General features: G+C 55.5%; 1 protein-coding gene across 12 annotated transcripts in view; it reads left to right on the top strand.

Moving 5' to 3' along the window:
• The window catches only part of PCDH1 (protocadherin 1), a 30,934-nt gene extending 5,510 nt beyond the window's left edge, over positions 1–25,424 (top strand). For 3 of the 12 annotated variants that reach the window (XM_059698709.1, XM_059698714.1, XM_059698712.1), the window contains exons 2-6: positions 2,777–3,642; positions 6,733–8,928; positions 14,185–14,404; positions 16,611–17,001; positions 20,519–20,630. In XM_059698709.1, the coding sequence (XP_059554692.1) occupies positions 2,777–3,642; positions 6,733–8,928; positions 14,185–14,404; positions 16,611–17,001; positions 20,519–20,579 (3,734 nt within the window). In that variant the 3' untranslated portion in view covers positions 20,580–20,630. Of the gene's footprint in view, positions 1–1,295; positions 1,319–2,462; positions 2,603–2,776; positions 3,643–6,732; positions 9,559–10,702; positions 11,046–11,999; positions 12,066–13,473; positions 13,635–14,184; positions 14,405–15,424; positions 15,464–16,610; positions 17,841–20,518; positions 20,631–25,405 lie in introns of those variants that run through there. The other 9 variants (XM_059698713.1, XM_059698710.1, XM_059698707.1 and 6 more) reach the window with 9 other exon arrangements.
• The last annotated feature ends 702 nt before the right edge of the window (positions 25,425–26,126 follow it).

Genomic DNA, 26,126 nt, shown 5'->3' with positions numbered 1-26,126 from the left:
GTGAAGGTAAAGGCCTGGAGAGTGGATTCAAATGGAACATCTGACAAATTCCTCCATTTTATTTTAGTTTTTCACATTGTGTAACAGTCTATTTGATTTTTGATTTTTTTTGTGTGTGTGTCTCTTTCAAAATAGAGAGAGGTCCTGGGAGGGCAGGGAAATTCCTCCTTCTTTTAAAGAGATTAAGATTGCGGTTGGGAACAAACACACACACATCTGATAATGGTCTCGCATACTTTAAGGACATTCTGAGAAGTGACCAGGGAGGGGCTGTGCCTTGGGCGGGCCATGGGGAGGAAGTGAAGTGTTTGACTTGAGTAAGGAATCTGTGTGTTCAGTGAGCATTTGCTGAGAGTCTACTATGGACTGAAACAGAGAAAGATTAAGTTTGACCCTTGCAGGTTCTCAGTAGGGGAACAGGCAAGAAAACAAGCCAGGACCACCAAAAGTGCCAGGAGCGGGTAAGCCTGGGAGCTAAACAATCAGTCGTTCTGGAGCCCTTGCTGAGTGCCTGCTGTATGCCCAGTCAGGGTGGGATCTGAGGATTTAGTAGTAAACAAAGCGGGGGCTCTCCTGCTCTCTGCTCAGTCTTGTTGGAAAGACAAACAATTCCAGATTATATCCCTAAACAACTACATCACAACAATTGTGCTTTTAGGGGCATTTGTTGAGTGCTCACTGTGCTCAGCATTTAGCCCACATCATTTCAAACTCCCTAGGAAATAGGTAGTAGAATCCCCATTTTACAGATCAGGAAACTGAGGCTCTATATTATTGGCTCCAGTTCGTGCAGCCAGGAAGTGACAGCTGGGGTTTGCCCCACCCTGTTCGATGTCATAGTCGATGCTCTTCTCCACCTTGCTGCTGCCTTACATGTGCCAAATGGGTACAGCCACACGAAACTGTCATTGAGTTAGAACCATTGCCAGCTCCACAGGAGCAGATTGTATCTGTCCTGCTCGCTGCTGTGTCCCAGTACCCAGGACAGAGCTTGGCACATTGTAAGTGCATAAATGAGCACCTGTAGTGCCCAGATTTGTGAGGGAGCTTGGGTGGGGAGGGGGGATGAAGGTAGGGAGCTCTGTCCCTTCCTTCAGGATGTTTGGTGTTTGCCTGGAGAGGCAGAGGACACAGGGATAGGTGCACAATATGCCCCAATCCCTTAGCAATGAATCACTGCTGCACCAGGTAGTAGTGAGTCATGGCTGAGGGATTGGGGCAGACAATAAGCGGCTGTGCGTTGGAGGCAGGAGAGGTCACTGTGGGGTGGGGAGATCTGGGAAGGATTCCTAGGGCACCAAAGCAGGCTTTCGGTGGGGTGAGTGTGGTCTGTCATAGAGCCTGGAGTAGAATTTCCAGGTATGGGGCAGGTATTCTGGGTATCAGTGGGGAAAAGAGATTGAACCTGAGCCCTTTGCTGAAAATGCTGGGCCAAAGACTTTGGATTTGAGTTGAGGGGCTGGCCTTGGTTTAGCTGGAGAGGAGGAGGGAGTCAAGACTGGGATAGTGGCTGGCAGGTCTGACTGGGGTCTACACATGCCCAGCCTCAAAGCTGCGGGGGGGACAGGCCGAAGAAACAGGTCATTGTGGTGTTGGGCGTGCCACCTGCTCTTGGCTAGGGAATACAGGACTCACTGGAAGGATTTGGGGGTGGGCAGGAAGAGATGGGACTGGACCCGTTAAGGTAGGGAGGGGCCAGGTGTGAAATAGAGGCCAGATGTTTGCCGGGATAAGGATCAAATAGAGCCACATGTTCATATCAAGAGACTGAGCAGGGGAGGTGGTAGGGTCGGGAAAGGCTGGTGGTGTTACTGGCACCTCTGTCCCAGTGAGACCTGCTGGGCTCCCCGTTGCTAAGGGCAGGGCAGGGCAGCTTCCTGTTCCAATTCCTGGGCTAGTCCTGATCACAGTCCTGACCCCAGTCCTGACCTTTACTGTCTACCACACACCTATGGTGTCTTCCCCCGCACCCCCAGTGGAAGGCAGAGAGGGAGCGGGAGGAGCCCTGGGAATCCTATGTGTACACATGCGTGCATGGTCCAGGGCATGTGTGTTTGGGGAGGGCTAGCACTTAGTCCTCAACCTTGTTCTCAGGCCTTGATTGGTGCCCAGTTCAAGGTGGCCCTTCATGGGGGTTGGGGGACATTAGGCACTATGGGTTATTTTTTTGTCAGACAAGGATTTGAGATGTCATATCTCATACACATACTTTGACTTGGCCTCTCAGAAGGGAAATGAGACATTATCCCCTCCAGCCAACGAGTGGCCCTCAGTGTGGGCAGTAGTGATCCAGGGTCTGGGGTGTAAGGGGTACCTGTGTCTCTTTTGTAATGTATGTGTATGTGTGTGTGTGGGGGGGATGCTTGAGGCCTCACCCTTCCACTAGCTGTCTCTCTCTATCTTGGTATCAGGGTAATTACCATGGGTGACTAAGGCAGATGCTGGTGAGAAGGAGGTGTTGGGCAAAGCACTGAGCAGGGCGGGAAGGAGGGAGAGTCAGGTGGGTCAGGGCGTTCCATGGGCGGGAGCCGCTCTAGACCTGTTCCAGGTCCCTTACCGGCTCCTCCAGCTGGGCAGACACCACTGCTACACCCAGCTGCGGGTGAGACTCAGGGTTCTGGGGCCCGGAATCAGGGTTCTGTGCTGGGCTGAGCTCTCCTTCTAGGAGAGCTGAGTGTAGGTGGGAGAGGGAGAGTGGGGGGGCTGGCTCTGGGCAGCCCTCAGGGCCAGATTCTTTCTGTTAGCTGACTGCCTGTTTTGCCTCTTCCCCTTTCAGCCTTCCTGATTCCAGAGCCTGCCCGGATGGGGCCCCCGAGGCCCAGCCCAGGCCGTGGGGGGCAAGGATTGTCGATGCCCCCCTTGCTGCTGGCACTGCTGCTACTCCTGCTGGCTCCATCCCCAGGCCACACCACGCAGGTGGTGTACAAGGTGCTGGAAGAACAGCCACCCAACACCCTCATTGGGAGCCTCGCAGCTGACTACGGTTTACCAGACGTGGGCCACCTGTACAAACTAGAGGTAGGCGCCCCGTACCTGCGGGTGGATGGCAAGACAGGTGACATCTTCACCACCGAGACCTCTATCGACCGTGAGGGGCTCCGTGAATGCCAAAACCAGTTCCCTGGTGAGCCCTGCATCCTGGAGTTCGAGGTATCCATCACGGACCTCGTGCAGAATGGCAGTCCCCGGCTGCTTGAGGGCCAGATAGAGGTACAGGACATCAATGACAACACACCCAACTTCGCCTCACCAGTCATCACGCTGACCATCCCTGAGAACACCAACATCGGCTCACTCTTCTCCATCCCAGTGGCTTCAGACCGTGATGCTGGCCCCAACGGTGTGGCATCCTATGAGCTGCAGGCCGGGCCCGAGGCCCACGATCTATTTGGGCTGCAGGTGGCAGAGGACCAGGATGGGAAACAGCCACAGCTCATCGTGATGGGCAACCTGGACCGGGAGCGCCAGGACTCCTATGACCTCACCATCAAGGTGCAGGATGGTGGCAACCCCCCGCGTGCCAGCAGTGCCCTGCTGCGCGTCACTGTGATGGACACCAATGACAACGCCCCCAAATTCGAGCGGCCCTCCTACGAGGCCGAGCTGTCTGAGAACAGCCCGATAGGCCACTCGGTCATCCAGGTGAGAGCCCCCTGCACCTCACTGTCAGCGTGACCCTCCTTTAGAAATAGGAGCCCACCCTAAACTGGTGAGAATTCCCTTCACTGAAAGGGGAAACCACAGGCTACTGTGCAAGACCTTCCCACCAGCCCCACCCCACCCTAACAGCTGATATTACTTTCCTCTTTCAAGCTGCTTCAGTGACAGTGACATAGCATGTGACCGGTAATCCCCCCACCCCCAAGGCAGACTCCAGTTGGAAAAATCTCCAACAAGTAAAACCCTCTCCCAAGTCAACTGACCGTCCCCCAGACACGGGAGCCAAGCTGGAACAAGGGAGTCACCTTTTGTCCAAATAGAATCTCTCTAGAGAAGAGACCATCTTCCCAACCAGGGGCCCTTTAAATGTGAGATTTTCCTGAAGCGGGAGGACGGAGCCTTACTTTGCCTCCCTCCTTGACAAAGACAGATGCGATCATTGTAGCCAGGCAGGTCCTCAGAAAACTACTCAGGAGTCTGTATGCGGCTTCCTCCACTAGGCATGGGGTCCCATGGGTGTCGGGTGCTTGGCACAGTGGGGGGTTTGGTTTCCTCTGCTGAAGTTCTCAGCACCCCACTCCATGGGAACTGCCCCAGGGGCTGGGCAGCTTGGTAGGGCCAGGGCCTGGGAGGGAGCAAGAAAGCGTCCCTGCAGACAGGTGGGCGTATCTCCCACTGTCATCTCAGCCTGGCCTCCTGCCAGCCCCAGCTCCTTTCTCCTTCCCCCTGGGCTGCAGCTGTCTGTCTTTGATGTGAGGGAGCTGAGGAGGGTTTGGCCTGCCCTGGACACCGTTACCCATCCTAAGAAAGCCTTCGTCCTTAGGACCTCAAGCTGAAGTGGGCGTGGGGAGGAGTTTCAACCCCTTTTTTAGAGGCCGGTGGATTGGAACCTATTGAAGAGAGACTGAGAAAGAAAAGGGAGACAGACAGTCGGGGATGGTGAATAATAATAGCCTAGGTGCCAGGACTGCTCTAACCACATTATATGTATTCTATCATGTAATCCCCACAGTACAAGGTAAGCATTATCCCCATTTCACAGATGGGAAACTGAGTCTGTAGAGATTAGGAAAATTGCCTGATATCATCCAGACTATATTTTCAGGTCCCACCTTGGCCATGCCCAGCAGTCTGGCTTCAGAGCCTATGTGTGTGTAGTAGCTAACACCCCTCCCAGTGGGTGAAGCAGGAGACTGGGGCAGACACAAGACTAGAGGTAGACAGGGCAGCAGAGAGAGGATGGGAGAGAACTGGCAGTTGGAAGGAGGCAGAGAGAACTGAGCAAGGATGGAAGGGGAATAGGCAGAAGTTAAGTCCTAGACCAGGGGTGGGCAAACTTTTTGACTCGAGGGCCACAATGGGTTCTTAAACTGGACCAGAGGGCCGGAACAAAAGCATGGATGGAGTGTTTGTGTGAACTAATATAAATTCAAAGTAAACATCATTACATAAAAGGGTACGGTCTTTTTTTTTTTTTTAGTTTTATTCATTTCAAACGGGCCGGATCCGGCCCGCGGGCCGTAGTTTGCCCACAGCTGTCCTAGACAGACAAAGGGAGGTAAAATGTCAGGAGAGACAGATAAGCTGGGTGGCCTATCTAGAGAGGGAGACAATGGGAATCATAACGAAAATGTTGGGGACAAACAGATAGATGGGGGATGTGGGTGTGGGTTGAAGGATGAGGAGGAACTGTTTGTCTTTCAGAGGAGTGAGCAGAGACCAGGATAGCTGGGAACCCATGTCCAGGTGCCTCCACTATTGAAAAAGTTATGGCAGGAAGGAGAAGAGACTAGCAGTGTCTTGAGGGCCCATTAGGTGCAGTGCCCAGCCCTGTGCTAGCACTGACCTTCAGAGATGGACAGATAGGGGGATGGATGGATGGATGGACTAAAAGAGGAGTCAATGTGCCAGGCAATGTTAGGCACTTACACATATTATTCTATTTAATCCTTACCACAGTCCCATGAAATAGGGCCTATTGTTATCCCCATTTTATATATTTGTAGACTGAGGCTTGGGGAGATTAAATAATTGGCCTGAAGTTACATAGTTGGGAAGTGGTGGAGCTTGGATTTAAACCTAGGACCCTTCTGCTCTGCTTCCCAGAGCTCTGCCAAGTTATGTCTGTCCCTTTCTCCCCCCTCATCCCTCACCCAACCTGTCATCACATTCTGTAGTATCTACCTCATGGCCATTTCAACCAGGTTCCTGTTGCCCCCGTGTTTGTATAGAGTGTGTGTCGGTGCTGGCATGGGAGGGCGTGCCGATGCAAAGGGACAGACAGTTCATTGTTTGATGCTGGGAGCCCAGCCTGCTGCCAGCAGGCTCTGTGGCCTGCACCAACCCCTCCCGCCTCACTGCAGGCTCTGCTGGATTCCTCAAGTTGGTGCCTAGCCAGCACCGGCCGGTGGGAGGGGAAGAAGCTGCTGAAACAGGTTTCCCTGGTTTGACAAAACAGTGGCCTGGCCAGCTCCCTGTGACCCATATACCTACCTGAGTGCTTTCAAAAGAAATCCCCTCACCTGTGTCCTCCAGGACTTGTGGGTCTCTACTCATGTGCAAACACACATAGGCACAGACACATATACCTTTTCCCACAGTCACCCATAATCACAGGTGTATATACATGCATGTGTATTATACGTATGTCATGCACACACACCATCTCTACTGCTCGCACCTATCCAGCTCTTCAGAAGGGTTGAAGGCCAGTTTAATTGGGTGGAAGGGTTGTACTAGTTGGACAACGGGATCTTCATTCCCATATTCGGGCAGATTAGTGCAGGAATGATCAGTAGATTTAACTCTGCCCGCTCCCATCTCGAGTAGTGGCTTGTAGCACTGTTGAGGAGTTGCAGGCAGCATCTGTGCTCCTTAGGGAAATAGGCCAGGGAGATGTGCAAGAGGGTCAGGATTAGGAAAAGGGCAGGACACGTGCTCCTTTGGAAAGGGTGCCTCGTTAAATCAGTCAAGTCTGCCGTGCTCGTTTGAAAGGCAGCACGGGCACCTCTTAATTTGCTATTCTGGACGAACCCATAACTGTTGTCCTTGTTTTCCTCCCCTGCTCTGTAGGTGAAGGCCAATGACTCAGACCAAGGTGCCAACGCAGAGATAGACTACATGTTCCACCAGGCACCTGAAGTCGTGAGGCGTCTTCTGCGACTGGACAGGAACACTGGACTTATCACTGTGCAGGGCCCCGTGGACCGTGAGGACCTAAGCACCCTGCGTTTTTCTGTGCTTGCCAAGGACCGAGGCACCAACCCCAAGAGTGCCCGTGCCCAGGTGGTGGTGACCGTGAAGGACATGAACGACAACGCCCCCACCATTGAGATCCGGGGCATAGGCCTGGTGACCCATCAAGATGGGATGGCTAACATCTCAGAGGACGTGTCAGAGGAGACAGCAGTGGCCCTGGTGCAGGTATCGGACCGCGATGAGGGAGAGAATGCAGCTGTCACCTGTGTGGTAGCAGGGGACGTGCCCTTCCAGCTACGCCAGGCCAGTGAGACGGGAAGTGACAGCAAGAAGAAGTACTTCCTGCAGACCACCAGCCCACTGGACTACGAGAAGGTCAAAGACTACACCATCGAGATTGTCGCCGTGGACTCCGGCAACCCCCCACTCTCTAGCACCAACTCTCTCAAGGTGCAAGTGGTGGACATCAATGACAATGCACCTGTCTTCACCCAGAGCGTCACGGAGGTCAGCTTCCTGGAGAACAACAAGCCGGGCGAAGTGGTGGCGGAGGTCACGGCCAGTGATGCCGACTCGGGCTCCAATGCTGAGCTGGTTTACTCTCTGGAGCCTGAGCCGGCTGCCAAGGGCCTCTTCACCATTTCACCCGAGACTGGAGAGATCCGGGTAAAGACATCCCTTGATCGGGAACAGCGGGAAAACTATGAATTGAAGGTGGTGGCAGCTGACCGGGGTAGCCCCAGCCTCCAGGGCACAGCCACTGTCCTCATCAATGTGCTGGACTACAATGACAATGACCCCAAGTTTATGCTAAGTGGCTACAACTTCTCCGTGATGGAGAACATGCCAGCACTGAGTCCAGTGGGCATGGTGACTGTCATTGATGGGGACAAGGGGGAGAATGCCCGAATACAGCTCACAGTGGAGCAGGACAATGGTGACTTTGTCATCCAGAATGGCACAGGCACCATCCTCTCCAGCCTGAGCTTTGATCGGGAGCAGCAAAGCACCTACACCTTCCAGCTGAAGGCGGTGGACGGCGGCGTCCCACCTCGCTCAGCTTACGTTGGCGTCACTATCAATGTGCTGGATGAGAATGACAACGCACCCTTTATCACCGCCCCTTCCAACACCTCCCACCGGCTGCTGACCCCCCAGACGCGTCTTGGTGAGACGGTCAGCCAGGTGACAGCTGAGGACATTGACTCTGGTGTCAATGCTGAGCTGACCTATAGCATTGCTGGTGGCAACCCCTACGGACTCTTCCAGATTGGGTCACATTCAGGTGCCATCACCCTGGAGAAGGAGATTGAGCGGCGCCACCATGGGCTGCACCGTCTAGTGGTGAAGGTCAGTGACCGCGGCAAGCCCCCACGCTATGGCACCGCCTTGGTCCACCTTTATGTCAATGAGACCCTGACCAACCGCACGCTGCTGGAGAACCTGCTGGGCCACAGCCTGGATACGCCACTGGACATCGACATTGCTGGGGACCCAGAATATGAGCGCTCCAAGCAGCGTGGCAACATCCTCTTTGGCGTGGTGGCTGGTGTGGTGGCCGTGGCCTTGCTCATCGCCCTGGCAGTGCTTGTGCGCTACTGCCGGCAGCGGGAGGCCAAGAGTGGCTACCAGGCCGGTAAGAAGGAGACCAAGGACCTGTACGCCCCCAAGCCCAGCAGCAAAGCCTCCAAGGGAAACAAAAGCAAGGGCAAGAAGAGCAAGTCCCCGAAGCCTGTGAAGCCAGTGGAGGACGAGGACGAGGCTGGGCTGCAGAAGTCCCTCAAGTTCAACCTGATGAGCGATGCCCCTGGGGACAGCCCCCGCATCCACCTGCCCCTCAACTACCCGCCAGGCAGCCCTGACTTGGGCCGCCACTACCGCTCTAACTCCCCACTGCCTTCCATCCAGCTGCAGCCACAGTCACCCTCAGCCTCCAAGAAGCACCAGGTGGTGCAGGACCTGCCGCCCGCAAACACATTTGTGGGCACTGGGGACACCACGTCCACGGGCTCTGAGCAGTACTCCGACTACAGCTACCGCACCAATCCCCCCAAATACCCCAGCAAGCAGGTAGGCCAGCCCTTGCAGCTCAGCATGCCCCAGCCCCCACCCCACCCCTACCAGGGGGCCATCTGGACTGAAGTGTGGGAGTGACAGAGCAGGTGTGTTGGGCCCGGGTGCTCAGCAGCCCATGTGGGGGCCGGCCCAAGCGAGCGGCGGGAGGTAGGACCAAAGATCTGGGGATGCTGGGGTCCTGGTTGCCTCACCCTGACATGGAAGGTTAGACAGAGTGAAAACTGAGGGGCGGTGTGACCTCCTCCTGTTCCCTGCCCACTGGGAGAGGCCTGTGACTTGTCAAATCCCCGGACACTGGACCAGGTGCTGGTTCTGGCAGGTGGGGGCTGATGGGCAGGTAGCAGAAGGAGTTGGAGGCAGAAGCGGGGAGGGAAGTGAAGTCTATTCCAAACCTGGGTCTCCATCCGAGACCAGCCATGGTGCTTCTCCAGAGGGAAATGGGAGACCTGGGTGCTGCTGGGTAACTGGGCGGGGACTCTGTCAGGGAGGGGCCTCCCCAATTGTGCCTTCTGTATGTACTGTGTGTCACCCTCTTCCCCACCCTAGGCTCCTTGGGTTGGGCCCCAGTTCCCCAGTCCCAGTCCCAAACGCTTATCTTTGACAATAAAGTTCTCTATTTTTGGAGTTTTCGTTTCTTATTTTCCTGGAACTGAGAGAAGGAGTGAGAGAGACTGGAAACAGCCCTTTGCCCTTAGGTCCTGACCCCATTTTCCCATCCCTTCTTTCTGCCCCTTCCCACGTCCTAGACTTGCCCCTCTGCTCCAACCTTTTTAATTTACCGTCTTCCTATCCACCCCATGTCCATGTCCTTGTGCCAGGGAAAGTGCCCGTTCCAAGTATCCTTCAACATGTCCCCTTATCCCACATTTGTGAGGCCTTCTCCCTAGGAATGACAATCTTCACCAAGAAAGGGCAGGTGGGGCTGCACCCAACTCCTGCCCTTTCTCCACTGGCTGAGACTTGACTTTGCCAATCTGCCCATACTGAGCCCGAAAGACTCAGACCAGAGCACCTCGTGGGGTGGGGTGCAGCCTGACCATCTCAGGTGAAGGCAGATGACTTCTTGATTATACCAGCCACCTCCCCTTCAGGTCCAGATCTTCCCAAGTCCCTTTCCCAGACTCTTCATCCCAATACCACTCAACACCCAGCAGTTAGCTGGCGCTGCCCTGTGTCCCCACCATGATCACCATCCTAGGCTGCCCCAAGGGAGGGCCCAGAGAAGGGGGCGGAAACTCTCAAGTCCTTGAATTGACCTGCTCTGTATCCCCACTTTTAGGGTGCTCCCCGCTGACTGGGGCAGAGGCATCCTAGTCCTGCCCGCTCCCTTCCTGCAGCTCCTTGCTCTGGCCACCTGCGTTGCTGGCTCTCACTCTCTCTCTCTCCATCTCTCACTTCTTGCTCTCTTGGGTCTTCCCTAGCTGTGCCTTAGAGGGAGGGAGGCTAAAGTCTGGGTGAGGGACCTCAGGTCCTGAGTGAGTCTCTGAGGCCAGAGGCAGCCTGTCTCCATGGTGACTGAAGAGGCTTGAGACACTCCCAAGAGGTCCCAGGCGCCAGCTCTCTACTTTGATTCTGTCCACAAACTCGCCCATGCCCTGGGGGGTAGCCCCAAAGTAAAAACTCCTGGGGGCTTTGGAGGAGTGGGGTGTGGGGAAGTGAAATCTAGTCTCATCTCATTTCTCCTGGACAAATTAGCATCTCCAAGGTGACCTCAGGCAACTCCTGACCAATCATTCTTTCTCTTTTGTTCCTACCTTGCCGCCACTAGTTCTTTCTTCTCTTCCTTTAGCTCCTCCACCCCTTTTCTTTTCCCAGAGTCAGAAGGGTTATTCCTTACTTGGCTTCAGTTCAGATCGTGGGTGGAGCCACAATACATACCTTCTCCCAACATTTAGACTCAACCAAACTGCAACACCATTGTCATCACCCAAACACAAAGGCTTGTGTGCTCAGCACGGTACTAGACCCTGAGGCTAAATGGTCACCTTTGTGCAAGACTTAATAGTGAGAAGATGAGGTAAATGAGAATCTTAAGTGTCGAGTGAGAAGTGCCATAGGAAAACTTTCCCCAGCTTGTCCCAGGACTACTGCTACTACCTGCTGCTTTTTTTTTTTTTATATAGTTTTTACTAGGTGCAATGTACCATGCTAAGCACTCGATGTGAATTAGCTCATTCAATGCTCATAACTCTTTGTGACATAAGTCATTATAATGCTCACTTTACAGAAGTGAAAACTAGTTAGCGATGAAGTCAGAATTCAAGCACAAAGCATCATGAGGTCTGATTTCCAGAGTCTGCTGTTAACCATTATGTGATAAAAAAAAAGGGGGGGGGGCCTTCTATGATCAAGTTAGTTTTGGTAGTAAGAGCTGCACTATCACATTATCCTATTAAAGGCTCTGCAAAGCCTGCAAGAAAGGGGGAAACTGTTAAACTATATAATTCTGGGTTTTCCAATTTTATTTGACCATAGTGCCCTCTCCCTTTCCTTGAGGAGCACAGTATGGGAAGACCTGCATAGGACATGGGAGTGGACTCATGGAAAGGGAATGTGAAACTCCATGATCAGTAGGAGTTGGGCAGGAGGGTTTGCCCTGTGAGCCAACTCCTGAGTCAGGAGTGAGTATGACCAGGTTGGGGACAGGGAGAAGGGAGAAAGGGGAGTATTCTGGCTGGAGTGGAGGGTATAGGAGAGAACTGAGAGATGAGACTAGAAAAACTAAGTTGTAGAGGACACGGATGCCTTGCTGAAAGTTCCTTAAGAGGAAATGGGAGCCCCTGAGAGCTCAATTTAGATGAACTGAGTTTTACAAAGTCCACTGGAGTGTATGGCAGACTTAAAGGGAATAGTGGGGAAGGTACAGGATTGAAACTGGTCTGAGCTAAGATGGTGGCAATGGGGATGATGGATGGATGGATTTGGCTGAACTTAAGGAGAAAAGGATAATTGAATATGGGGTGGGAATGGGGAGTGAGGGGAGAGGTACCAGGATTCCCAGGTAGGTAGACATCATCCTTCTGAGTCTGGGCGACTGGATAGTGATGAGGTCATTGCCTTTGCAGAAGCTGATTGAAGAAAAAGAATTTGGTTGCAGACATCTGAAGGGCCAGTAGAGACAGCCAATTGGAAATATTCAGCAAGTGTCTAGAACAGGGGTGGGCAAACTTTTTACTCGAGGGCCACAATGGGTTCTTAAACTGGACCGGAGGACCGGAACCAAAGCATGGATGGAGTGTTTGTGTGAAGTAATATAAATTCAAAGTAAACATCATTACATAAAAGGGTACAGTCTTTTTTTTTTTTTTTTTTAGTTTTATTCATTTCAAACGGGCCGGATCTGGCCCACGGGCCGTAGTTTGCCCACAGCTAGTCTAGAACTTCAGGGCTAGGGTTTGAGAGAGCTTTTGGATCTAGGCTTTTTAAGATTTAATAGTAGAGAATTAAAGGAAACATTTGGTGTTGAGTATGACCCAACCCTCTATTTTATAGAAAAGAATCATAGGGGAAAGGTACCAAGTGATGTGCCTAGCAGGCAGGATGGAAGCCTTAGATTCCCAGGTGCAGGTTCTGCAGAGAGGGAGGAGAGGGAAGCACCCAAAAAGCAGACCGCCCTGTGCTCCCCAGGCCCCTCCTGGAGCCGTTCACTCCACCAGGTGGATGCTGCTCCTTTCCAACCTCTCAGTCCCAAATGTTCAGGTCAATTTGGGGGACCATGTCTGTCGTCACCCAGATCCTTCGATGTTTTAGATCACAGCATGGATCCCAAGAAGAGTTGCCTCTTCCTGAAGATGGGGTGGGAGCCAAGATGGGAAGGCAGTTCTGGGCTGCCTTCCAGCTGCCTTCCCATCAGCTCCAAAGCTCCCTGTCCTAGCAGACTCCCCCATCCCAGCTGCCTTGAATGGGATGGAGATTATGTAGGGTATCAGGAGGATGGGTCTTGAAAACCTCCTATTGAGGGTTTTAGAGGCAAGACAAAGCTCTGAAAAAGTCTTAGAGGATTGAAAGGAGCCTGGAGACTCATCAGCAGGGCCCTGGGCCTGGGCGGCTCCCATCCTGCCCTCCAGGGGCCCTGGCTCTGTACCCTCCATGACTCTTCATTTATGGCTGGCAGGAACACCGGTGGCAGTCCTAGGTGGGTGTTTGGGCGACTGGCTGGTTGTGCCATGTGCTAAGCTGAGGTTGCCAGGTTCCTGGGGTGATTGTTAACCCGTGGCAGGCTGATAGGAGCCGGCTGGAAGCAGCCTGTTACTGTTCCACTCCCCCCACCCCAGTCCCCAGTCCAAGCTTCTAAGCCCTGGCTCCACCAAGTCCACAGCCCTTCCCAGAAGCTCCTTCCTGTTTCCTAGAAGGAGTCCATTGAGGTCAGCCTTCCTAACCTCCTGATGGATGCCAGGTCTTCCCAGGCCCTGCCCTCTACAGTTAATATGTTTCCTGATCTCGAGCATGAGGGAGTTTCCATTGTTCCCGTTCCCACCCCCCAAGGTGTCTGGTTTGTTATCTGGCTCCCTTCTCTCCTCCCACCTTTTCCACTCCCAGGCCTCTCTGGAGTGGGGACAGGGGGGCTGAGTGGGAGCAGGCTCAGCAGGGAGTCCTGAGGCTGCCTGCAGCATGACAAACCAGGCCAAGGAGCAGGATCAGAAAGAGGTTGGCAACTCCTGTGGATGGAGGCAATGGGAAGTTACAGAGCAAGGAGACAGGTGAGGAGCTGGAGTTTGGGGGTGCTGTTTGGAAATTAGGGAACTGTTGTATTGGTGAGCTGTTTTGGGATTAGGAGTCTATACTGCTTTTAGGGAGCTTTTCTGGAAATTGGAGGCTTGCTAGTGTTTAAAGGCTCTGCTTGAACTACGGGAGTTGGCTGGTACCGTGCTATTCTGATGTTGGCTGTTCTGGAATTAAAGGGAGGCTGCGCCAGTATCTGGAGGCTACGCTGTAACAGGTGTTTGTACTGGATTAGGCTTATCGTGGTGGCCTGGGGGCTATATTAACATTGGGGCCTATGCTGTGTTGGGAACTTTCAGTGTGTGGTCTTGGCTGTACCGGGAGCTATCTTAGAATTAAGGGGAAGTCCTCTATTAGGGTGTGTGCCTTTTGGGGGCTGTGCTGTGCTGGGGGCTCGGCCTCTTCTTGGTTGCTGCTGAGGGGGCTGGAAGATCTGGGGGTGAGCCTGGCTCAGGCTGGGGCCTGGTGTGGTGGTGGGCCCCATTGGGCAGCCTGGCCGGCCCACAGTGACAAGTTCTCTCCCTGCAGTTACCTCACCGCCGCGTCACCTTCTCCGCCACCAGCCAGGCCCAGGAGCTACAGGACCCGTCCCAGCACAGTTACTACGACAGTGGGCTGGAGGAGTCCGAGACGCCATCCAGCAAGTCATCCTCAGGGCCCCGACTCGGTCCCCTGGCTCTGCCTGAGGATCACTATGAGCGCACCACCCCCGATGGCAGCATAGGAGAGATGGAGCACCCTGAGAACGGTGAGGGGCGTCAGCGTGGTGGGGCACCCCAGGAATGAGCAGAAGCCAGAAATGGCAACGAGACCTTGGGAACATCCTCCATTTATTGAGCTCATTGGATGTTCAGCAGTGTGCACTGTGCTGAGTGCTCTCCGCTCTATGTTTATTTAGTCTTCACGACTACTGTCTGACCTGAAACTGTGGTGCCCACTTTACAGGGGAGGAAACTGAGGCTCAGAGAGGGTGAGTCACTTACCCACAACTATACATAAGAAGCAACAGAGCTGGGGGGATTCAAACCCAGGCTTCTCTGGCTCCGAAGACCTTGCATTGGGCACCACATTCTCCTTGCCTCCCTGGGGACAGGGCCCCTGAGAATGGTGGCCAAAGGCCTCAAGTAGTGGTAATGGAACCTAACTCTACTTGCGGGAATCTTGAGATAAAGAGGGTCCCCTAACAAGGTCAGAGGGCCTTGAGGAAAGGGAGGGTACCCCGGAGGCTTTGAGGATCTCAGAGAAGGGTATTATTATCCCCTTGGGGGAAGAAGCAGTGTTTGGCTGAGGAAAGGGGGTGGGGAGGTCTGGGAAGGGGCAGGCTTATCTGGGAGGGGATTGGACGGTGATGGCAGAAGGAAGGTCCTGGCTGGAGCAGAGGTCAGTGTGGGAATATGTGGTGGGTGAGCTGCGAGAATGTGGTGCAGTGTGTGCGTGTGCGTGTGTGTGCGTGTGTGTGCGTGTGTGTGTGTGCGTGTGTGTGTGTGTGTGTGTGTAGGTGTCCATAGCAGCCTGTGGAGGGGCACACTGATAAGCCTCCCCTTGGGATGGAAAGACTTTCCAGCTTGGAGATGTCCTTGGGTCTCGTCCCCTCCCTCAGTCCAAACTCTCCCAGCATCCCCCAAAAGATGCAAAGGTCCACTTCCACCCCTTAGGCACTGGGCCCTTCTCTAACCTCCCAAGCCCCAGATCTCCGAGTGCCCTCGCCCCCACCCTGCCCCTCCATGCTCTGTCTCATGCCCATCTCGTCCTTTTTGTGCCCGCGCAGAGCCGGCTGGTCGGAGCAGGCCCTGAGGCAGAGTGCCAGGTATGTGGGAGCTACTCTGGGGTCTGGGGGACTCGGTCCAGCACCCAGCCCCACCCACCCAGTGCCCCTGCTCTGCTCCGTGCTACTGTGGGTCCCCCAACTCTGCCCTGAAGAGCCTTGGCACTTTGAGGGTTAACAACAGAGCTGTCCCCTCCTCACCTTGCACTGGCTGGAGGCCAAACCAAGGTGGGTGGTGCTGCTCCCCTGAGGGGGGGTCATCGCCTGGTACTGTCCCTGAGTGAGGGCAGGACAGGGGCAACTATAACAGGAAGTGTTCATGGCTTTAGCCGTTCCCATGGAGACCCTGCTGCCCAGCAACCACACTGGCTACTGCTGATGTCAGGCAGCCAACTCCTGTTCCCGTGGGTGTTCTGGGCAGGAAGCCGGGGCAAGGCCAGGGGTGGTGGTTGGTGTAGGGGCTGGAGTGAGGTGGGGAGGAGCTGCATGAGTGTGCTTGCGGGTGTGTGAGTGCGTGCTTCTCTGTGAACTCCCCACACAGAAGCTCGTCTCCTTCATGGCTTTACAGGAGGGCCTTGCTGCTCTGGGGTGGAGTGGGGTTCCAGGGTAGCTTGGAGCCTGGGGAGGCTTGAGCGAGTTCAGAAGGAAGGTATGTGTCCCCCTTTGTCTGAGAATAGAGAAGCCCAGTGTAGACTTGTGTGCCCACACTTATCTGAGGACATGTGTGTATGTGTGTGCGTGTGTGTGTGTGTGTGTGTGTGTGTGTGCATGTGTGTGTGAGAGAGAGAGAGAGAGAGAGAGAGAGAGAGAGAGAGAGAGAGAGAGAGAGTCTTTAAATGAGGATGGGGTTTCTTCACCTCTGTCGGAGGGTAGATTTGTGGATGACGGAGTGCGTAGATGAGCTGCGTGCTCGCACACCAGTCTGAGGGCAGATTTGGTGGGTGTGCGCGAGCAGAGCTGGAGGATGGGTGAGGATGGAAGGAATGTGTCTATTTAAGGGTGGATTTTATGTGTGAGAGAGAGAGTGAGCATGTGGTGGATGGTGTGGGGCGTGTGTCTATTTGAGGGGATGTGTGCCTATGAGCTCAGTGGGCGGGGGGGGTGCACCCTGTTCTGAGGTGCCAGTGGGAGGCCCGACGCAGAGCTTCGCAAGGCCCTTCCTGACGACTGTCCTGGCTCTCTCCTGTAGACCTGCGCCCTTTGCCTGATGTCGCAATGACGGGCACATGTACCCGGGAGTGCAGCGAGTTTGGTCACTCTGACACATGCTGGATGCCCGGCCAGTCGTCTCCCAGCCGCCGGACCAAGAGCAGCGCCCTCAAACTCTCCACCTTCGTGCCTTACCAGGACCGAGGAGGGCAGGAGCCTGCGGGCGCCGGCAGCCCCAGCCCCCCGGAAGACCGGAACACCAAAACGGCCCCCGTGCGCCTCCTGCCCTCCTACAGTGCCTTCTCCCACAGTAGCCATGATTCCTGCAAGGACTCGGCCACCTTGGAGGAAATCCCCCTGACCCAGACCTCGGACTTCCAACCGGCAGCCGCACCGGCATCTGCCCAGACGGCCAAGCGTGAGATCTACCTGTGAGCCCCCTTCTGGCCTGCGGCCAACCCCTTGTCCAGCCGCCGGCCAGCTCCCAGATGGGCCCATTCCAGGGCCCCACTCCTGACCCCTCCAGTGTGGACTTCCTGGCCAGGGCCCCAAGTGGGGGGGGGGGGCGTGCAGTACTGGCCTCATGACCACGCTGCCCTTCCCCTATGCAGGGTCCAGGTCCTCTTCCCTCACTTCAGCCCCCAGCCCCCAGGGAGCCCCTTCTTCCCCTTCATGGGGCTTCCCCAGCTGACGCCCAAGAGAGCTCTTCTACAGTGACTAGGCTCCCATCCCTCGACTTCCAGGGAGCACCCCCTTACTTTGGGTAGATGGTGGAATCAAGGGTGGGCAACACACTTTTAATTCATTGTTTCCCGCATGGCCGACCAGGGCGGAGATAGGATGCCCCCATTCCAGCACTGAAGCAGGGCTGAACTGGGGAGCCCTTCTCCCTGGGAACTCCCAGAGGCATCTCCTGACCACCAGGGGCTCCCTGAAGGGCTTTTGTTACCAAAGGTGGGGTGGGGATGGGGGTGGGAGTGGGCGGAGGCCTTGTCTTCCCATACTCCTCCTGGGCTGACCTGCCCACCACATGCCCATGCCTGTCCCACCTGGGCCCCCTTCCCTGCTGGTCATGCAGTGTCTGTATATAAGGACCTTGGAATGATGTCCCCATTTCTGCCTGATTTGCAACTTTTCTCGTTGATGTTGTGTTGTCTTGGGGGACCCCTCTGGGGGAGCCTGCCCTGTGTCCCCCACCCCAGGCCTCTATTGTTCCATGTTGTAAATACCTGGGGCCGCGGCGGGATGGGGGTGCAGGCCAGGGAAACAACGGGGGGTGGGGGTGGGGATGGGGGTTACATTTGCCTATCAGCAGAGCTGGGCTTTTATTTAATTTTTTTTTTAAAAAAATACAAATCTCTATTTTTTTGGAACTGTTGCGCTGTGCCCTGGGGGGAGATCCCCGCTCAGGCTGGCCCTCCCACATCCCGATAAGCATCGCAGAGGGGCCCTGAGACTGTGGGGGCAGCTAGACAGGGGTGGGATGACTGTGCCTATGGCCTAGTTGGGTGAGTTGGGAGCAGGAAGGTTTGCTCAGGGGGTGGCTGATTGCTGCCCCCAATAGGGGGGACCTATACCCTGCTTCCTCCCTGCCCCCCATCCCCCAGCCCCTGCCATGACTGACCCGTCAGCCTGTAAAACCACCATTGCCTTGATCTCGGGGTGGGAAGGGCTGCCTCAGGGCACCCTGGGCTCCTGGCCCCCTTCTTCCAGTTGGGCTTCCCTTTGCCAGGGTCAGGGGTCCCATGGGGGAGTGGGTAGGGAGATTGGGGGGCAGAGAAGCCCAGTCAGCCATGATGAGGTGGGATTCCTTTCTTCACCTCAGGGGGCCAGGGTGTGAGGGGCATCCTGTAGAGCCCCCATCTCCCACTGTGGCCATCTCAAAGCCTCAGTCCCTCTTCCTTCCAGAAACCCCCATTGCCTTGGCCCATACCTCTCCAGCGCCCCAGGGGCCCAGGCTGGGAGTCTGGAGACTCAGGGTATGGCCCTTGCTAGACTTAGTCTAAGCTTGGGGGGTGGCCCAAGGATGGGAGAGGTGGGTACAGGCTGCTGGGTTGTCTGGTGCCTTTGGGAGCTGTGTTGCTGGGGTCTTGACTCCTGTAACCCCAGAGACCCCACCTCCACCCGGGAAAAGCCAGGGGGCTGAAGAATTATCCTAAACTCTGCTCCTTGCCCCTAACTCGGCTTCGAGTAACAGTGCTGGGAAGGAGAGCATTGTTAGGCTGGTGGCCCCAGCATGCACAGCTCTTCTATGGAGGGCAGGGGGTAGAGTGAGCTGGGGTGGCAGCAACCAGGTCTAGGGGTTAGCCAAAGGCTCCTTTCCCTGGGGGAGGCCCAGGAAGTGGGCCGGGGCTTGTTAAAGAGACAGCCCCTTCCCCCTGCACAAACGGGGCAGGTGCAATAGTGGTGGAGTTGGTTAACATGAGGTGCCCGGCTGGTGGGGCAGTGGCTTCCTGGGTCTTGGAGGTCAGGATCCTTGCAAGAAGATTGTATGAGGCCCATTTGCTTGGTGGAGAGGGTGGTCCAGACAGGAGGCATTCCTGGGGTCAGTGGACTCCCCCAGAAGCTCCTGGTGGCCTGGGCATTCTGCTCTGGTCTTGGAGACCCCTGAGCACTGGGTGGAAGGGCAGAGAAGCATTTTGCACAATGGAGAAGCCAGAAGGAAGGGGTGGCCCAGATGGCTGGGAGGGCTGAGAAGCACAGAGGAGGAGCCCTTCCACAGGCCAAGGCAGAGCCCCCAGCCCCCTGGTTGGGGTCGGGGTGCGCCGAGTCTGTCACCACCTGGGCACTTGAGAGGTGAAACCAAAGGTGGGCAGGGGATGGGTGACCGCACTGGGGACCGCTCCTGTTGGCCCTAGGTCTGTGAAGCCCTTCCCCAATGCCTTGTGTCGCGTACAGTTTTATGTACAAATAGGCGACATTTGGCCAGAGGAGACCCCCTCAAACCCAGCCGGACCCAGTCAGTGTCTTCCTAGAGGGGACCTAGCCGGCCCCCACACCCCCTACTTCAGAGCATGTCTCTTGGTAGGGGGAGGGTATACGGGGACATATTTCTCTCCCTGGGTCCCTGAAGTGTATCTCATATCCCAGGGGGAAGGTCTCTGGAGCATCCCTCACCTCTGGGGGCTCCCTAGCCCCTATCTCTCCCCTTGGGAGTCTCTGGGGGGACATGTATTCCCGCTGGGGACCATGGGAGCATGTCTCCCCCTACCCAGGCTCTCTGGGGAGCCTGTTTTCCTCCCAGGATTCCTGGGAGGACTTAAGGCATGTCAGTCTTGGGCCACCTCTCTTCCCAGGGAAGGGAGTGATCTCTGAAGCATGTCTGGGAAGGGATGTCCTGGCCCTCCCTGCACCTCTGCTCTGGGGGTGTCTGACCTGCAGCACTTTGGGGAAAGACTGGACAGCTCTGAGTTGTCTTTTCTCCTAGGGGGTCTGGGGGACCTCTCTCCTGAGGGCCCCCTGCCTCTGGAGCCATTTCTTCCCTGGGTGGGGGCTGTCTCCTGGTGGTGGGAGGGCTCGTGTTGGCCATGAGAAGGTCTCTTCGGGGCGTCTCCACGTGGGACTTCTCTGGGAGGGGGGACTGTGTCTCGCCCGTGGGGTTCCCAGGCGGGTGTGTCTGCCCGTGGGGAGGAGGGGACTGTGTCTCCTCCGTTATCTGAGTGGGGAGGGGGGCCGTGTCTCTCTCGTGTGTGGGGGGGTGGGGTCGGGGAGGGGGGTTCTGGGCGCGTCAAGTGCCCGCACTGGGGTCGTGTTTCTCTCGGTTAGTGCCACTTCCCACCGCCTCGCTCCTCCCGGGAAGGGCCCCGCCCCGCCCCACGCCGCCCCGCCCCCTCCCTGGCGCTGCGAGCACAATCCCGTTGATTTGTAATGATTTCTGTCTCTTTCTGTCTTTCTCTTTCTCTGATCTCCTCCGCCCCCTCCCATCCCCCCCGCCGCGAGCATGCGCAGGCACCGCCCCCTACCCCTCCGGTTCGGTTCGTTTCCGGTTTGTTTGCTGAGCTGTCAATGAAAGACCAGTGTAATTATTCCCAAGCTTTACAATAAAAGTGTGAAAACCGGACCCCACTTCGCTTTTTCCGGGCCCTCGGGCCTGCGTCCCGGGGGCACTGGAGGCTACATCTGGGGTAGAGGCCTCGGAGGGGCCAGGGGACGTGCTCGGGAGGAGCGGGACCCGGACCCTCGCCCCCCGCCGGGAGCAATCGGTGCGAGCGGAATGGGGACGGGAGGTCGCAGACCCAGCACAGACTTCTACTTCGTGCACCTCAAAGAGCCCCCCAGCCGGTCCCCGGGCCGACCCGCTCCAGGCACCCCAACCCCACCAGGAGCTGAGGTGCAGGTGAGGGATGTGTGCGGGGTGCAGAGCTGGGCGTTAGGCTGTGCTGCCTTCTACCAAGGAGACGGGTCCATTCCCGCTCCCCCTCCTTTGGCAACAAGTACGAAATGCCGCGCTGGGTGGAAAGGACGGGAGGCATCTGCCTGTCGCTCCCTCCCACGCTCAGGCACGAGGGCTGGAAGTCGATATGGGGACCCAAAAGGTCTCGGTCCTCTTCTCCGACTGCGTTTCCCCCCTCGCCCCCCGCCCCCAACCCCACCCCCCTGCTTCCGGCCAAGCGCAGGCCTCCTTATTCCAGGCTCCGGGTAAACACCCTCTCGGGAGACGTCCAAGAACAGAGACCGGATCAGCCGGTTTCCTGGCCCCGCCCCCCGGGGCTCCCCGTCACCCCCACCCCCACCCCGCCGCCAGCGCCCCTGCTCAGCGGCGTGCTTCCCCCCGCCCGCAGCGTGGGCCTGGCGCCAGGACACCGGGGTCGGCTCAGCGGCCGGGACCAGCCAGCGCGGGGACTAATCCTGGCTGAGCCGCTGTGTAAACCCGGATCGGCCGCGGGTGCGGTGGGGTTCAGGGTGCCCCTTCATCCATTCCCACAGTCGGGGCTTCGCAGGGCCTGGCACCCACTCCAGGGCCCCTCATTACATTGGAATTGGGAGGTGGGGCAGGAAGGGCAAAAGCCCCTCTGGTTGTTTTTGAATCCACAAGGTCAGGTCAGCTCCCCGGCCAAGTGTGCAACCTGGTCCCCCTACTAACCTTCCAGTTACAGAATCACCAACCCTCCCTCTACCAGTGGCCAGGGTGACTGGCCCCTAACCTGCAGGCCTCACCTTCAGATCAGAGGAAGCACTGAATCAACCAGAGGGCCCCACATCCTCCCCACCCCTGACTTGGCCAGACTGTGGGGGATGAGGAACTTCCATGAAGGCCAAGTCCTGGAAAAAATGTCTGGGGTCAAGGACTTGGGGACTAAATCCTGCCTCTGGTTGGTTCACTCGTTCTACACTCATGTCCGGAGCCCCTCCTTGTGCCGGCCCAGAACAAGGAACTGGGACACTCCAAGAATGACACACGGTCTCTATGGGAAAGGCAGACAGGTAAACAATGACCACATCATGTGTTCAGCCCTGCCCTGAAATTCAGGCTGGTGTTTCCTCCAGTGAGTCCAGAACGCTTCCTGGAAGGAGTGGTGCCGGTGCTGAGTTTGCAAGGGCAGATGGAACAGCCGCTGCGGAAGCCGGCAGTGGGCATGGCGGAGGGAGCCGTGTGTGCAAAGGCCTGGGGGTGGAGGAGAGGAAGGGAGGTCCTTCAGGAAGGCAGGAGAAATGGGGGAAGAAGGCTGGGGCCAGAACTAGAAGGTCCTGCTGGTCCACCTAAGGAGGGCGAAAGGGGGCCTTTTCAGGATCCCAAGCCTCTGAAAGAAAAGGTCACATCTACATGCTTCACAGATTCTAATTGTCCTTTTTCCTCCTCTGCCCCAGTTTATCTGGGAATGCCTGGGATGGGAGTAGAGACACCCAGAGACAGACAGGAAGAGGAATCTGGTGCAATGTTGGGTTAGGAAAATGGTCCTCACCTTCCATCACATCTGGAGTCAAAGATCTACCTTAGAACTCAGGCTGCACTACTTCCGAGTGGTATGACCTTGGACAGGTGATCGAGCCTTGGTTTCTCCATTTGTAAAATAAGGAGACTAATGTTTTCTATCACACCTGCAGTCAGAGACCTACCTATATTACAACTCTGGCTGCACTCCTTCCTAGTGGTCTGACCTTGGGCAGGTGACTGAACCTTGATTATTCTCTGTAAAATGGGGAGGCGAATGTTTACCACCACAGACCATTGCTGTGAGGCTTCGATGAAATAATTTGTCCACTCCTTTATTTAACATATGTTGAACACCTACTATGCGGCAGGGCCTGTGCCCGGTGCTGGCATTGCAGCACTGAATTAGACAGGCATGGTCTCTAACTGTCTCTTGGGACTTAGATTCTAGAAGATAGGCAATAAACAAACAAATGAGATAATTATAGATTGTGTTAAAGTGCTACGGAAGCGACAAACAGTGGGACAGGGAGGATAACTGGAGGTGGGAGAGAGGAAAGGGCCGCCTTAGTCAGTGTGGCCCAGGAAGCTTCTCCGAGGAAACGGAAGATTAGAGCTCAGAGCAGAGCTTCCCAGGGGCAGGCAGCTCAGCTGCCAAGGCCGTTAGCTGGGACCCGTAAAGGAGTTAGTCTGATTCCTCCAAGATGCTAAGCCTCCTGAGGGCAGGAACCCAGGCCTCTCACTTCTCCCAACCCTCTGGATAAATACTGGGTAATGTAAATAAAAACAAGTGGAATTTCCAGCTTGCTGGACCAACCTTCCCACCCCCAATCCCCGGGGTTGGGGGGCTATTGGCCTCTTATCAGTCAGCCCATCTGCACAGCTTAATCTTCACCCCAGCTGTCAAAGTCTCTGTTCACTCCTGTTCCTTTCCTGGGGTTCCCAATCCTCTCCTTGGACAGGAGGAGCAGGTTAGGGCCCCTCCAGAATCTGCCAATCCCCAGCCTGGACTGAGCAGAATTTGGTATCTGACCTGCAGGGAGCGAGGGACAGGATGTGTCCCAGATGAATATGGCCGAGGGGTTTAGGGTCACTGGGGCCTTGGCCTGGGTCTCACTTCTGGAAGATGAAGAATGCTTCCTTGCACATGGGCATGTTTCACACACAGCCACCCGAGCTACAGAGCGCACACAGCTCCTCACACACCATCCAGCTGCACACTGCATCTCCATGGCAACCAGTAGGCCTGGTCCACGGATGTTAGAAATGAGTGCCAGAGGAAGAGAGAGAGGGAGAGACAGAGAGGAGAAACAGCGGACATAAAGATACTCAGGGAGATAGCCTCCTAAGGAGGCGCCCCTTCTGTCCTTGAGCCCCCTACCAGGAAGACTTGAATGGACTCAGGGCCTGGGGACGGAGGGACTCAAGGTGGGAACTAAGGAGTGGGCTGGGGGCTGTCTAGACACAGGTAATGGGGGCACAGTGGGCAGGGAAGAAGGAGCAGGGGAACTCGAGTGACAGCCTGGAGTCTTGGGCTATGATGCTTGGTCGGGTCAGAGGCAGGTGAGGGGGTGGGTAGAAGTGGGAGACCTGGGGAAGCTCCTCTCCCTTCTTCCAGGCCTAATTGACTGTTCAGGCTGAAACCACCTCTTAGCCACTTAGTCGAATTAGAATTGTTCTGAGAGAGGACAGTGTGGGAGGGGGAGGGGAAGCTGAGGTGTGAAGGGGGAAGGGTGGTGAAGACAGCCTGGTGGGGGTGGGGAATGGGAGTTCTATTACCTTCCATCCATGGCTGGGACATAACTGGCCAGGCTGTGGGTCACTCTAGCACCCCCTGCAACCGTCATGAGAGTTCCCTCACACGCACCTGCTTTCTGCTCTGGCCCCGACTCTGTTTCTCTCTTACTCTCTCTTTCTACCGCTCTATCTCCTCACTTCCTTTTCCCCTTTTCTCATGGTCTCTCAATCTCTGGCCAACAAGGTTTGTCTAATAATCAGGTGAAGTATTTAGGAGTTGGGGCTGGGGTTGATCCACTTTGGAGTGGAGGAGGTGCAGGGGAGGGGTAATTATACTGAGATTAGCCTCATCTTTGGAGAGTAAGAGGGGGTGGGGCAGACACTGCCTTGGCATGACCCCCGCCCCCCCGACACACACACACACACACCCCTCTTTTCCCACCCCTAATGAAGCCTTGTCACCTCTAAGGGGCCACGATATGTGGAGCTTGGCCTCTGGAGCTGGATTGCCTTGGACTAGTTACTGCACCTCTCTGAACATGAGTTTCTCTAGCTATGAAATGGGGATAATAAATCCTATATTGGGAGTGTGAACTTAAGGTGACAATGCATGTAAACGGCTTAGCACAATAAATTGTAAGTGCTCAATAAAAGACATTGATCATCACTCCCAGACTCCTTCCCATTCCCCAGGGCCCTCCAGGAACCTGGACATCTGCATTTTCCAAACCCCTCTCCTTATTCTGCTTACCCATTCCCTTGCCTACTCCTAAGGCTACACAGTGGGGGTGGTATTGTTCCCTGTGGGGGGAGTATTGTGTGGAAAGTTAGGCCTGGATCCCACCCCCTGCCCACATGGTAGGGACAGACCCTCCTCCAGTCTGGGGTCTGATTTTCCCTTCTCTGCTGTTGGAAGAGGAGGAAGGGGGCAGCCAGAATGATGAAGGGAAGTGTACTTGCTGAGGGGGACAGTAAGGGATGAGCAGTATTCAGAAGCCTAAATATTTCATGGGGCTGCAGCACTGGGAAGGGCAAAGTCCCCAAGCTGTGTTTGCGAATGTGCTCATGATTCCACGTGGCTTGGCGCTCTGCCACATGCCCAGTGCCCTCCGCACGCGCCCCAACCTTCAAAGTGCTGCACCCACAGAAAACTGCCCCGTGAACCCTTTCCTGGCCATGATCCTTCCCAAACCCTCCTCAGCACATGCATATTTTATTTCTTACAGCTGAAGTAGTTTGTTCCCGTCTGTCTGTCTGAGGCTGTCTTTTGACATGGTCACGTTTTTCTTGCCCATGTATTCAGGCGGCCTCTGTCGCCCGCTCTCCGTGACTGTCTTCCTCCATATCTAGTAGGAGGTTGGAAGGTGCTTTTGTAATCCCTGTCACAGCCTCCCTTTTGTCCTTTTCCTTGACCTTATCCCGATCTATCATGATTTCATTTGTTCATTGACTTGTTTAATTTGTTTATTTGTTTACTTGTTTAATTTCCCCACTAGAATAAAAACTTCAGGAGGCAAGAATCTTGTTTAACTTATTTCCCACCACTCAAAAATGTTTGATGAATGAATGTTTGAATGAATGAATGAATGAATGGCAGGAAGGAAGAAAATCTGCTTGGGGATTCTGCAGCCAGAGCAAGAAAAGGGGGGCAGATGGAGGGTGGGACACGGGTGTGAGGGAGGGAGGTGAGAAGAACTGTGATGGAGAGGAGGAAGGAGGTGGAGGAAATGGGGGAGTGGGTGGGATGGGGATGAGGGAGACTGGAGAAGAGGTGGGTGTGAGGAGGGAGCTGGCTTGAAGCAAGAGCCAGGGGGCATGGGCATGGGGGGAAAGCATCCAGGCCCCCAGAGGGGCTAGAGGCGCTTTAAGCAGGTGGAGGTCAAGCTTGGACTAGGGAGCCAAGGACAGGGTCTGCCCTTAGCAGGGCTATGCTTGGAATTTGGGTTT

Source organism: Myotis daubentonii, chromosome 5 (genome assembly GCF_963259705.1).
Source record: "Myotis daubentonii chromosome 5, mMyoDau2.1, whole genome shotgun sequence".
Taxonomy (NCBI): domain Eukaryota; kingdom Metazoa; phylum Chordata; class Mammalia; order Chiroptera; family Vespertilionidae; genus Myotis; species Myotis daubentonii.
The sequence above is the reverse complement of the archived record's forward strand: the minus strand, read 5'-3'. Positions and strand labels throughout refer to the sequence as shown.